Source organism: Necator americanus, chromosome II (genome assembly GCF_031761385.1).
Source record: "Necator americanus strain Aroian chromosome II, whole genome shotgun sequence".
NCBI classification, from domain to species: Eukaryota; Metazoa; Nematoda; class Chromadorea; order Rhabditida; family Ancylostomatidae; genus Necator; species Necator americanus.
In genome coordinates this window covers 2997817-3011316 of record NC_087372.1, presented here as the reverse complement: position 1 = coordinate 3011316, position 13500 = coordinate 2997817, and the positions used below count along the sequence as shown (strand labels likewise).

General features: G+C 40.8%; 4 protein-coding genes across 8 annotated transcripts; 1 reads left to right on the top strand and 3 right to left on the bottom strand.

Annotated features, from left to right (window-relative positions):
- Nucleotides 1–590: 590 nt before the first annotated feature.
- RB195_016718 (uncharacterized protein) lies at nucleotides 591–1955 on the bottom strand (the record flags this gene model as incomplete). The annotated part of the gene is made up of 1 exon (XM_064183381.1): nucleotides 591–1955. The coding sequence occupies one exon, from the start codon at nucleotides 1953–1955 to the stop codon at nucleotides 591–593; it is 1365 nt and encodes a 454-aa protein (XP_064039262.1).
- Nucleotides 1956–2001: 46 nt separating this feature from the next.
- On the bottom strand, nucleotides 2002–3315 carry RB195_016716 (uncharacterized protein; the record flags this gene model as incomplete). Its single annotated transcript, XM_064183379.1, has 2 exons — nucleotides 2002–2387; nucleotides 3222–3315. 2 exons carry the CDS (start codon nucleotides 3313–3315, stop codon nucleotides 2002–2004), a joined length of 480 nt encoding a protein of 159 aa, XP_064039260.1.
- Nucleotides 2113–2882, top strand: RB195_016717 (uncharacterized protein; the record flags this gene model as incomplete). The annotated part of the gene is made up of 3 exons (XM_064183380.1): nucleotides 2113–2218; nucleotides 2662–2698; nucleotides 2783–2882. The coding sequence occupies 3 exons, from the start codon at nucleotides 2113–2115 to the stop codon at nucleotides 2880–2882; spliced, it is 243 nt and encodes an 80-aa protein (XP_064039261.1).
- Nucleotides 3316–3356: 41 nt separating the features above from the next.
- On the bottom strand, nucleotides 3357–6865 carry RB195_016715 (uncharacterized protein; the record flags this gene model as incomplete). Of its 5 annotated transcripts, none has more annotated exons than XM_064183377.1 (10): nucleotides 3357–3587; nucleotides 3639–3726; nucleotides 3817–3974; nucleotides 4029–4147; nucleotides 4415–4748; nucleotides 5133–5468; nucleotides 5523–5858; nucleotides 5924–6322; nucleotides 6377–6658; nucleotides 6713–6817. In XM_064183377.1, 10 exons carry the CDS (start codon nucleotides 6815–6817, stop codon nucleotides 3357–3359), a joined length of 2388 nt encoding a protein of 795 aa, XP_064039256.1. The 5 variants fall into 5 exon arrangements, with proteins under 5 accessions (XP_064039256.1, XP_064039257.1, XP_064039258.1 ...); XM_064183378.1 differs by lacking the exon at nucleotides 4415–4748 and adding an exon at nucleotides 4204–4363; XM_064183376.1 differs by lacking the exons at nucleotides 4029–4147; nucleotides 4415–4748.
- Nucleotides 6866–13500: the final 6635 nt, after the last annotated feature.

The following is a 13500-nucleotide window of genomic DNA, read 5'->3' as shown; positions in this document are numbered from 1 at the left end:
GCACCAATCATACGCCGTGGGTCCGCTCGATTTAATTCCGTTAAATTTGCTTTAAAACTGTTGTAAACTGTGTAAAATTAAAATCTTCATTTTCAGAGATTGTTCTAAATTTCCTTCTCTTTTGCAAACATTTGGCTCAGCCGGGTGTCTAGCCTTCGAAGCCAAATTATAGTATTCGAGTGCGGATTTCTCAACAGGAATGATCGTGAGATTTCGGAATAGTGATGATCTTCTCTCACGTGGGACTACTACTGTGACATTTCGCAGTTTGTTGGCTTGGCTCACCACTATTCTTCTCCTGCAATTCTTTACCACACTTGCCTTCCTCTGAGACCGTACTATTTTAGTGACACTGAAGTTTTTCTTCTGTATTTTCCTGGAACTTTCGAGATATCTCTTATTTTATCTCGTAGAAATCGTAGGAAATGCTTGGAAGAAAAGAAGAAGTTGCATGATGTTGATTGCTTGAAATAGTCTATTTCTCTCCTTCTTCTCTTTAGTTCTGAGCAAAATATAGAGCCAAGACTCCTATTTTTGCGGAAATTCCTCGAGTTTTGAAGAACACTTACTTCTTCTTCTTCTTCTTCTTCCTAGCGTTTGTCCCGCGTTGTTGCAGGGTCCGCTTTTCTGCTTCTTGTCTTCCATTTGGTTCTATCCATTGCATCAGCCGTACACAAACGTGCATCTATCATATCCAGCTTCACACGGTCTAACCAGCGAATCTTTGGCCTCCCGCGCGGCCTCACTCCTGAAACGTCGAGCTTCAGAGCGGTTTTGGCAACAGAATCTTCCTCCCGCCGCAATACGTGACCAAACCATCTCAGTCGCGCCTCCTTCATCTTCTCAGTTATCGGGACGACACCGAAGATGGAGCGCACAGTGTCGTTGGATACTTTCTCTTTTAGCGTTACACCTATCGTCCACCTCAACATCCGCATCTCCATAGCGTGCAGCACTCTTTCCAAGGCTTTCGTTGTCGGCCAGCACTCGCATCCGTAAAGGGCAACAGGACGCACAACCGTCCTGTAGATCTTCGACTTCAGTCGAACAGGGACTTTCTTGTCGCATAGTACCCCTGTTGCCATTTTCCATTTCATCCATGCAGCATTAACACGTGCTCGACCCTCTTGATCAATGTCGCCTGTGGAAGTCACTTTGGATCCAAGGTACTTGAAGCAGTTCACCTTGTTTAATTCGGTGCCATCAACACGAATTGAACCATCCTCTATCCTGGGTCCGCACTCCATGTACTCAGTTTTTGATGTGTTGAGGCGCAATCCATATTGCTGCAGCTGATCCTTCCAAGACTGCACTTGTTTCTGAAGATCATCTCGAGACTCCGACGCGAGCATGACATCGTCGGCAAAGAGTAGAGTCCACGGATGCTGCTTCTGGATTTCCTTCGTTATCGTGTCCATGCACAGTATGAACAGCAGAGGTGAGAGGGATGAACCCTGATGAACCCCTACTCGTACAGGGAATGGCCTGCTTGTTCCAACAGCACATCGTACAACGCTGGTAGGCTTCGCATAAAGCAGCTTCGTCCACCGCACATATTCTTCTGGTACTCTATGCGACCTCATGGACATCCATAACAGCTCATGTGGGACACGGTCGAAAGCTTTCTCGAGATCGAGAAAAGCAAGATGCACACTGCGGTTCTTCTCTCGATGTTTCTCCAGAAGGATTAGGACAGCATGGATAGCATCTACAGTGCTGCAGTCCTTCACAAAACCGCACTGGTTGAGTGAAACGCTAACAATTTTCCTCAGACGAGCTTCCAGGACACGCTCAAAAACCTTCATCGTATGGCAGAGCAGTCGTATAGGCCTGTACGAGGTGCAGTCAGCAATGTCTCCTTTCCCTTTCCAGACAGGCACGGTCACGGAAGTTTGCCAAACGTCTGGAGTCCGTCCTTCTGCAACGATCTTGTTAAATAGAGTTGCGAGCCACATGGACCCTCTATCTCCTAGCAGCTTCCAGAAATCAACAGGTATGTCATCAGTTGCCGGTTGCCTTGTTCGACTTCATTTTTGCGAGGGCAGCACTGACTTCGACGGCAGTAATTGGTAGAACAGGACCCCCGACGCTGGGAACGGTTGGGATGGGAGGATGACAGAACTCTTCGTTACACAAGTGACTGTAGTACTCTCGCCACCTCTCCAGGATCTGACCAGAGCGGCGCAGAACGGCTCCATCAGCTCCCTTAACGATCTTGGTGTGCTCCATATCCAACGTTGAGCGATGACGTGCTCTGACTAAACGATACACTGCCCGCTCGCCTTCTCTGGTATCAAGCATGTCGTACACAGCCTTGTAGCGGTCCGACTTCGCCTTGGAGACTGCCTTCTTAGCCTCCCTCTTCGCCGCTAGGTAAGCACCCCGATCTTCAGGTGCTTACCTAGCGGCGAAGAGGGAGGCCTACTTACTTCTATTGCTTGATATTTGTGAATAATATTACAATATTAAATATTTAAATTCACAATTTTACTCAATTCAGTATCTAATATAATTTCTTCTGAAATAATTATCCTTTGACAGATATAGCGGAATTTATGTTCCCGCCAAAAAACGTTTATGGCCCAACGTTCAGAAAGCCGCAAGCTTCATTGTGACCTCCGCGCCCGCAGGTGGAAACCAGTCCATCGTTATTTTCAATAGGAAGGGCTGCTGGGGTTATCCTACTTTTGCTTATTTTGTGAGTACTCAATGTAGATAATATAATAATCTCATCTTTTTTCTTTTGTTCACTCATAGATTTTGATTCTGGATACATTTTTAGATATGCCTGGGCCACATCAGCTGGAGGCGCTTTCATGTTGAGGAAATTGAGTGGAAAAAGGCTATGGGTTTCTCCATTGGCGAGCGATAAATTAACATAATTATAAATTAACACAATCAAACATAAACATTTAGGTGTCCGCTAATGATTCTTAATCGTTGAGAATGGCGAGGATTACTGGACTCATAGTACTCACTAGCGCGCATGATGCCGTTAGAGAAGGCAAAGTTTTGGGTGGAGCAGACATCAAATGGAGCGACGAAGTTACATCTCTTCATGAAATGCCAAAGGAAGAATAGGACGAGTTAACCCTGACAAGTTCGAAGACGCTCAATATGCCGTCAAATATGAAAAACTCTCGCAAACAAGGAATTTATCCTTCTATATGGAAATGGCGCTGCTCGCTACTATCACGACGTGCATCGGACAGAACACCGACCAAGAACTACCAACACTTTACATCTTCCTTGAATTGAAATTGAATGTATGCAATTAATTATGGAATAATTTATTTCCGCTTGCTTGGTAAACATGAACGTAAACTTGCTTGGTAAACTTTGAGATGATCTTCCAGTCACCATAGCTGTGTTAAACCGGGTTCCACACTGGTGGTGACTGGACAACTTGGAAATATCGTGGGCGTTGAACTAACATTCAAACAAAGCTCAAGAATCACACTTTTACTACGAGGATGTCGTCCTTCTACTTCACGCACTGCAGCTATCATGGATGGGCACATCTCAGGACAAACATGTTCGAGCATCAGAGTCTGGTGAACAACTATCTCGCAGGCATTATGAATGCACTGAAAGTGGGTTTGTAGACATTAAAATCTGATGTCTAGGAGTAAACTCACAAAAGTGGCGGAAGTTTTTCCATCCCAACAAAGACGAGGATCATCATGAAGGGTTTCACTCAATGCATATTCGCACAGGTCTTTGCAGCTAGAAAATTTCGCATTTGGACAGATGGCCGCCGCTGTTGTCGGATTTCTTGTACTAGTCTCTGACGTCGAATCAATACTCGGACACAACTCTGTGATCTTTTTTTCATCAAACCGTCGCCTATCCATGTCGCGACCAAGCATTGCAACTGCCACGGACGAACACATTTTGGGACATGCATCTTTGGCATCTTCGCCATTGTCCATCAATATTCCGTTAATAAATTCCTTACAAGATCTCAGAGTACACTGAAAGTGGATTTGTAAACAGCACGGAAACCAGGTAATGAAGTGTCAACTCACAGGATTGTAATTTTTTTCTTTATCGGGACAAAAGAACTTCTTAGGTGTAAGAGTTTTAGGAAATACGTGCTGGCACAGCTCTTCGCAATTGGAAAACTCTTCGGTTGGATTGGTTACAGCTGTTATTTTCGGAGAACTTGTAGTAGTCTTTGTCGTGGAACTAATACTCGAACACAATTCACTGATCTTTTTTCGTCAAACTGTTGTCTATCCATGTCGCGACCAAGCATTGCAACTGCCACGGACGAACACATTTTGGGACATGCATCTTTGGCATCTTCGCCATTGTCCATCAATATTCCGTTAATGAATTCCTTACAAGATCTCAGAGTACACTGAAAGTGGATTTGTAAACAACGAAACCAGGTAATGAAGTGTCAACTCACAGGATTGTAATTTTTCTTTATCGGGACAAAAGAACTTCTTAGGTGTAAGAGTTCTAGGAAATACGTGCTGGCACAGCTCTTCGCAATTGGAAAACTCTTCGGTTGGATTGGTTACAGCTGTTATTTTCGGAGAACTTGTAGTAGTCTTTGTCGTGGAACTAATACTCGAACACAATTCACTGATCTTTTTTTCGTCAAACTGTTGTCTATCCATGTCGCGACCAAGCATTGCAACTGCCACGGACGAACACATTTTGGGACATGCATCTTTGGCATCTTCGCCATTGTCCATCAATATTCCGTTAATAAATTCCTTACAAGATCTCAGAGTACACTGAAAGTGGATTAGTAAATAGCACGGAAACCAGGTAGTGAAGTGTAAACTCACAGGATTGTAATTTTTCCCTTTATCGGGGCAAAAGGACTTCATAGATGTAAGAGTTTTAGGAAATACGTGCTGGCACAGCTCCAATAAAACATTACATTATTTTCGGAGAACTGAGCTTTTTTTTGGAAATAATTCTTCAACACAATTTTCTTTTTTTTTTTTCGTCAAACTGTTGTCTATCCATAAAGCCAAGCCACGGACAACACATTTGGACAGATGACTTCTTTTTTTCTTTAATTTTTTTTTAAAAATTTTTTTAAAAATTCTCAGAGTACACTGAAAGTGGATTAGTAAATAGCACGGAAACCAGGTAGTGAAGTGTAAACTCACAGGATTGTAATTTTTCCCTTTATCGGGGCAAAAGGACTTCATAGATGTAAGAGTTTTAGGAAATACGTGCTGGCACAGCTCTTCGCAATTGGAAAACTCTTCGTTTGTATATGTCGCCGCTGTTGTTGTTGAAGGCGTGGTGGTCGTCTTTGATGTTGAATGAATTCTCAAACAAATTCCACGAATCTCTTTTCTGCTATACATTCGTCTATCCATCTCGCGGCCACGCATTACAACTGCCATAGTCCGGCACATGCTTGGACAAACATATTTGGGATGTTGGCCATCTTCCATCAGTATTTCGCTAATAACTTTCTTACATGATCTAAGAGTACACTGAAAGAGGATTCGTAAACAGCACGGAAAGGAGGTAGTTAAGGGTAAACTCACAGGATTGTATTTTTTTCCTTTATCCGGACAAAAGAACTTCTCATGTGTAAGAGTTTTAGGAAATACGTGCTGGCACAGCTCTTCGCAATTGGAAAACTCTTCGTTTGGATTGGTCACAGCTGTTATTTTCGGAGAAATTGTTGTAGTCTTTGTCGTCGAATTAATACTCGAACACAATTCACTGATCTTTTTTTCGTCAAACTGTCGTCTATCCATCTCGCAGCCACGCATTACAACTGCCATATACGGACACATTTTGGGACATGCATCTTCGGCATCTTGGCCATCTTCCATCAGTATTCCGCTAATAACTTCCTTACAAGATCTCAGAGTACACTGAAAGTGGATTAGTAAATAACAAATAAAGTAAATAGAAAGGAGGTAGTTAAGCGTTAACTCACAGGATTGTAATTTTTCCCTTTATCGGGGCAAAAGGACTTCTTAGTTGCAAGGGTTTTAGGAAATACGTGCTGGCACAGCTCTTCGCAATTGGAAAACTCTTCGTTTGTATATGTCGCCGCTGTTGTTGTTGTTGTTGTTGTTGTTGTTGTTGTTGTTGTTGAAGGCGTTGTTGTCGTTGTTGTTGAAGGCGTGGTTGTCGTTGTTGTTGAAGGCGTGGTTGTTGTTGTTTGTAACGCTTTAATTAGTCGACAAAACTCATTATGTCTAGACCTGTCCATATCACCAAAGTCGACGAAATGTTCAGCTATGTCTTCACATATCGTTGGGCATCTCTCGAAGTAATAGTCTCCAAGAACCGTCTCTTTGAAAGCAACAAGTTCGCAATTTTCTAAAACGCGCTGAAAGTGGATGCGTAATGGAGAAAAATATGGAGATAGTTATGTGAGACTCACCCGACGATCACAACAGGGTTTGCTAAATATTGCACGCGTTATTGCACGGCATAAGCCGTAGCAACCGTAGTGATCGCGTCGTAGAAGGGCACGCGGGATACGAATAGGAATTGGAGTAGTAGCTCTCCAACCGGAGTGCGAACAAATTTCCAAAAATCTGCTAATTCCTTCGGCAGGACGCAAGGAACGAATTCTTTTGAAGTGGGCCATCGTGTGTTCGCAAATTCCCGGGCAATCGGATGTCGGATATTTGTTAATAAGTCCGCAAATATACTGGTAACACTGAAACTGGATTCCTATAGAGGATGGAAAGATTTTTGCCCACTAGGAACTTACAGAATTTTCGAAAATACAGTATTTATTGAAGAGTGAATTTCGAAGCAGTGCGTCCAAGCATAATATTTTGCAGTAGGAAGATGTGTAAGCCACAGGCAACCGCATATAGAACATGAGAAGAAGTGTTATTGCAGCCGTTATGAAAGATTTCATATCGTTTGGCGAGAATGTTAAGCCTTTCAGAGAGAAGCATATATATGTAGCGATTAGCGATAATGCAAGAATGCTTCGCTAAAAGAATTCGTATTACACGTGGTAACGCCATTAGAGGCGTTGGAGACGACTGTTGATACTTTCAGTTCAACAGAGGCAGGAAATGTTCTGCAATTAATCAATAACGAGTGAACAACAGTCTATTTACACTACTATTGCTGTTCGTTAGAAGCGCAAATAAAAGGGCTTATAATTGCGGTATTTCTACGTATCTATATGGACAGCAGAGAAGAGATGATGAGATATATCGAAGTATCGGGGCGAGAAATAATTTCTGGCTGCTGTTCTGTCAAATTTAAAAAAGGACGTAAAAGAGAATGTGTCTGTAGAATCTTATAACCACCTGGTTTACAATTCCCCGATTTTCAAAAAACTTGTGCTACTCTGTCTTGAAGTGTGAGCAACTCTTTTTCCTTTTTGTTTATTACGATGATTATTAAGTGTAAAAAAACGGATCATTTCCGGCACCACTTGTTTCCTTCGCTTAACAGGGACAGTGAGGCCACCGAAATTATCGCTGTGGACGGATAATCAGTCGTACATGATGATACCGATTTCCTTTCGTCTCCGTGCTCTTCAAAAGTGGGGAATATAACCCTAAACACTTTATAAGTATTATAAAAATCATTTATAGGTAGAACAATGTTCCTGAGTTGAAAAGAACGCTTTTGTGACGGGTGTAGCGCAGTCAAAGAGAGGCTTGACTGCGATTGTGCGATCGAGTTTTCGGGATCGCGCAACACTATATTGCAAATATTTCATCCTTCTCACTTCGATTATTGATATCTGACTCGCTGAAGGGGCTGATATATAAATCGTCGAAAAACATTTGACCGCGTTGGCCCTTGCAGATCTCAGAAGAGGCCACAAAAATGTGTATCTTCAGAATTTTAGGATTATAATGAATTGAAGACCAGCGGAAAGGCACAACTCTGACGAATTGATCAACAGATTCTACTACATTGTTTCTGCTTATTTTGCTCTGAAAAGGTTCAGAAAACAAACATTTCTGATAATTGTCCGTTTTCTAGGTGGTTATAGATCGAAGTCAAAATCACCATGTTTGAAGATCTTGGAGACAAACGGCGGACCGTACTCTTAGATATAACTCCTTCATATACAACACCAATGTCAGCTATTGCGCCCTCATTGTCCCTACTAGACAAGAAATCCAAATGAAGAAAGTGCTCCGTTCTGTCCATCATCGAACCATCACCGACCACACACGGACTGAAGACTTTTATCCATTAAGGACTCGAGGATTAGAGCTTTTAGAAAACAAGAATCGATGAAACTTCAAGAAATTGCAATCTAAATTCGTTATATAACAAAGATTTCCAGGTCTAGTGGTTATGTGACATGCCCAGCACTGAGTTTTCTACTGTGAGAATATATTTCACACTCGTTATTGATTGGTTGGAGAAAATCTTAAACTTCTGTAAAGTTGAATGCATTGTCAAGGACGTCTTTAACTGCCTCATGCGTTGCATATAATATCGAAAATATTATTATTATCGCTATTAGCGAGACATAATCCCATTATCGTCAATCGCTAAGCACATTCTTTTTGCTGTAAGCATTAACATCTTCCGAAAATGTTACGAAATCTATCATAATTTGTTGCTGTTCCGTTTTTGCTTGCTTTTGGTTGTCTCTGAACTTTCCAAAACAGAAACTTTTTGACTACCCAGAACTAGCGTATAAGCTTAAGGTTCAATTTAAGTTTAGAAGTTTAAGTTTAGTTTTCTGAGGTTTAAGAGTCCTCATCCTCCCCGCGCGCGCGTCTCTTCGGGGATTAAAAGGGCTGGCCTCTGCCACGTGAGCTGATGGCGCCGACGACTCCTTTTGAACGTGGAAGCGATGATGTTCCGTTCGTCTGTTCATACAAATCGACCAAAAAATTTGAGGACAAAGTCTTCATTTTTGACGATCACAGGGAAAATCGGCGCATAGTATCCTAAATATATCCTTCCTATACAACACCAGTGTCACCTTCGGCGACCTCATTGTTCCTATTAACCGCAAGATGGAAATGACGAAAATGTCCATCATCAATCATCATTGATCCATGAGGGATGGAAGACTTCTATCCACACTTCTATCAAATCACTTTTCTAAGAGAAAAAGAATCAACAAAAGTTCAAGAAATCATAGCCTGAGTTTGTTGTACAACAAAGAACTCCCTACCCATAAGTGATTATGCGACTTTGCCGACACTTTTTTTCGTTGCATAAAAATATGTAAAAATATTTTGTATTCGTTATTGATTAGATACAGAAACTAATACGCTTCTGTAAAATTGAGCGCATTAAGAAGCGCGTCTTTAATTGCCTCATACATAACATAGAATATGATGATTCCATTAACGGATCATGATTGCATTATTGTCATACTCTAAGTATGAACTTTTTCTAAAACCTTCAAGACGCCTCGAAACGTTACGAAATCTCTCATAGCGGCTGCCGCTTCATTTTTTCTTCTTCTATGCGGGGTTGTCTGTGACCTTTCCGAATTCTTTTGATTAGAAGAGTTTATACGAACAAGCTTTATAAGTTTCGGGTTTGCTGATGTTCAGTATCACCTTTTCAAACAAAGTCTCACACACCACGCGAGCTTACACATAGCCCGCAAGTACTGTTCACAATTCTACTTTCAGTGTACCCGTTAAGCTTGCGAGATAGTTATTTGCCAAAATCTGATATTCGGACATGCTTGTCCTGAAATGTGCCCTGATGTGGAGAAACAAGAATCTAGTAGAAGCCTGATTTTCTTCGAAAACTTGTTCGAATGTTGATTCAACGTCTAAAATAATTGATTGTCCGGCAACAACCACTGTGTGGCCGAGGGTATCCCAGAAATTATGTCTGGAAGAACAGTTCCTTGACATTCGGCAACCAAGAGGAAATAAATTATAACAACAGTATAATAGAAGAAAATAAATCGATAATCGCTCCCAAGTGACCTACTGAAACACTCTCAGCACTCGTGGAAGCGTGCATAACGCTGTCCTTGCCGCAAAGGACAGTTTTTCGTAAGAAGCTGAACTGAGCTGGGAATAAGCTTAGCACTATTCCCGTTCGGTTGCATCGACTAAGGCCGACCTTTAGGGAAGTTAAAACCCTCTAAGGAATCCATTGTGTAAGAACGCTGCTTTCGTGTTTAAACACCTTTTGCAATAATGTCAATCTGTATAATATGGAGAAGGAATTGTGATAACAGTCTCGTCTGTCCACAGAATCTGGAAGAAGACATCGTGCAACGTGCAACATTTAGCTCACGATGATTCCTTTTCAAGAGGTCAGGAACGTTTCGTTCCGAAGAGCCATGCATGTTTGTTACGTTGTAAAGCGGTTTGAGGAAGTTATTCTACAAAGGATTTTTATTTTGGGAGGCTATTTACTGGAGCTAAGGGGTATTTTATGAGGTTCTATTTTCTTCCTATTTTCATCGTTGGATAGACCTTTCCTTTGCGGTGAATGCAAAGATTAAATGCTCAGGAAGGATCGCAATCAAAAAATTTCCATTTGTAGAAATTAGAGACAACCCCGCAGAAAACAAGCAAAAATGGAACCGAAGGTGTTATGGGAGATTCTGTAACGCTTGGAGACGGAAAGATTTTAGAAGAAAGTATGCGATTAGCAATTCACGATAGTACAATGTTGTTTCGCTAATGGAATCATCATATCTATGTGAGGCATGAGGCAATTAAAGACGCCCTTGTTAATGCATTCAATCATACAAAAAGATTTTTGCAACTAATCAATAACGAATGCAAAATATTTCTTACAAAGGGAAAAATAGGAGCCGGGCAGGTCATATAGACCACTTGGCAGGGAATTCTTTGTTCAAGAACGAAATTCGGTTCACAATTTTTTTCTGAGTTCCATCAATTCTTGTTTTTTTTAAAGCACTAAATTGAGTGTCAAGTGAAAAAAGCCTTCAATTCTTCTCGTGTCGACGCTGGTCGATGATATTCAAAACCGAGTTTTTTTCGCAATTTGTATTGTGCGCCTAATAGAGCCAACACAGGCGCCAAAGTTTACAATGGTGTTGTATATGGAGGAGTTACGCTCAGGAATACTGTACATCTTTTTCATACATTTTCAAAGTTTTTCTGAATAAAAAAAAAGAAAACAACGGAGCAAAAAGTCTTGATCAATCCGCATGAGAGGTGCGTACGCGCGACTCGACTTCAATTCAGAATCATTCCAGGTTTCTAAGCATACAGAATATTTGTGACCTCTGCTACGATCTGCAAGGATCACAGTGATGATATATCATGTGTTTCTCGGCGTATTTTACATCAGTCCCTCTGTCGAGTCTGATATCAACTCATCGACTAGAGAGGGATAAAATCGTTGGATGGCAGGGAGATTCCGAAAAATCGTTAGCACAGTCGCAGTGGACCCTCTCTTTGACAGCGCTACATCCCCTACAAAAAATGTTCTCTCCAATCCATGAAAAACGCTCGATTTATGAATACTCTGTGTCTATGTTCAAATTCCCCATTTTTCAAGAGTTTTTGAAGAGTTTTGAAGAAATGTTCCGTTTATTCCACCCAACATTCTTTCTAATAGAATTCCAAATTCCGTTTTCCTTTCGGACGTTCCGGCGCACTATTTTCTACAAGGAGTTCGATTGGAGCGTGCCAGCCTTGTGCATGCGACCCATATCTTTGGGACCGTTTTCTGCGGCAATTAGGAAGAAATGGACGGAATAAAATTATAAATTTTAAAAAATTTTAATAAAAAAATTTAAAAAAATTTAATAATATTTTTTTTTTTTTTTTTTTTTTTTTTTTTTTTTTTTTTTATTTATTTTTTTTTTTTTTTTTTTTTTTAAAAAAAAATTTAATTATTTTTTTTTTTTTTTTTTTTTTTATTTTTTTTTTTTTTTTTTTTTTTTTTTTTTTAAATTTTTTTTTTTTTTTTTTTTTTTTTTTTTTTAAAAAATTTTTGGGGGGGGCCCCCCCCCCCCCCCCCCCCCCCCCCAAAAAAACCTAATTTCCCCCCCCACCTTTATTCCATAAACTTTAAAAAAAACCCTTTTCCCAATGGAATTGTCTACTGCTTATACAAGATCTTGAAGCAGAATTTTATGTTTGAACGCATTGCTTCAAAGCCATCTGTTCAGTGAACCTGGTTCCGGAATAAATTTCAAAGAAGAAGAAGAATCTAATCAGGTGAAGTTTTGGGATTTCCTAACCGATGCCCATGTCTATTTTCCGACGACTGACCTCGTAGAAGACGTGTACAAGTGCAGCCGGATATGAGCTAGGTAGCAGCTATAATAGAACATTAGATAAATGACGAAGTGCACCGTATCGATCAGAACGATTTTACATTTTTGAACGTGTGTGCAGACTTACAATTGACCGACTTCCGGGTGTAGCCGATGAATCACTTCAGTGTTTTATTCTCCTAAACAAATCTTGTAGCGATTTATCCGGGTAATTGTAACAATAATAATAATAATAATAGTAATAGTAATAATAATAGTAATAATAATGATAATAATAATAATAATGAGCTAAGTTCATCCCAATGGTAAACCCGAACCCAAGGTTTACAATCGAGAGAGGTCTGCATGGTCTAGACAACGCAAAAAACGTTGGCGGAGCACAGAACTATTTAAAGAAAACTCCCCTGAGCTGAATCACGAGGGAGAACGACGAATCATAAAGGATAAATGATGGAGTTTCCGGTGTTAATTAATCAGCTTGGGATGCGCCACCACGTTCACTTCAATTCAGAATCGTTTGAAGTTTACGAACGTGTAACTAGCCTATTGGGGAGGCTAGCTGATGTGTCAACTCAATGTTTTTACCCTTTCGAACAAGACTGATTCCAATTTGTTTATTTAAAACTAATAAGGATAAAAGGTTTGGTGGGCACAAGGGCGGTTTCGAACCGCCGATCACACATGCAATCAGCAGAACCTCTTGCCGGCTGCGCTGCACCCGCTATAATTTGTCGAATTATGTCAGAAAAGTATGTACGCGTCTTAGTTTTTATTGATTTGCTTGATCCGTGGCTAAGATTGGTATTCATCTTTATCAACAGCCTCATGTATCCTTCATCAACTATCCCAATCATAAACCAAATGAGTGCAGTTTATCCGCGTGGAGATATTTCCAAGGTGAAATTTTGGTTCGCTAAAACTAAAAAGGGAATATCAAACACGGTACCACTGCTAATCACAGTCTCTATCTTTGTAACATGTGGAAATTATGTGGGAAGTGTTGATGACTGGGGAAGTTTAGCAACTTTTATCTCTTTTCTTGTGTGCGTCGATTTGTTTGACTCCTTGCCAGCAGTACAGATGGAAGAGGGAGGGGGAATCCACAGATTTAAATGCCATCAAATGGTTGCGATTAACTTTATGGATCGAAGTGATAAGTCGTTGAGCTTCTTCGAATTCACGCCGTTTCGTTTGCCAACTGATAATATGCGAGGCAAAGAAAAATCTCAATACTTCCTTTAAATGAGGGAGAAAGTGTAACCGTTTTGCCTCCGCAATAGCGCCAGACCAACAGTTCATCATCAGACTGCGCTCGTTGGTTAAAAACCGATCTC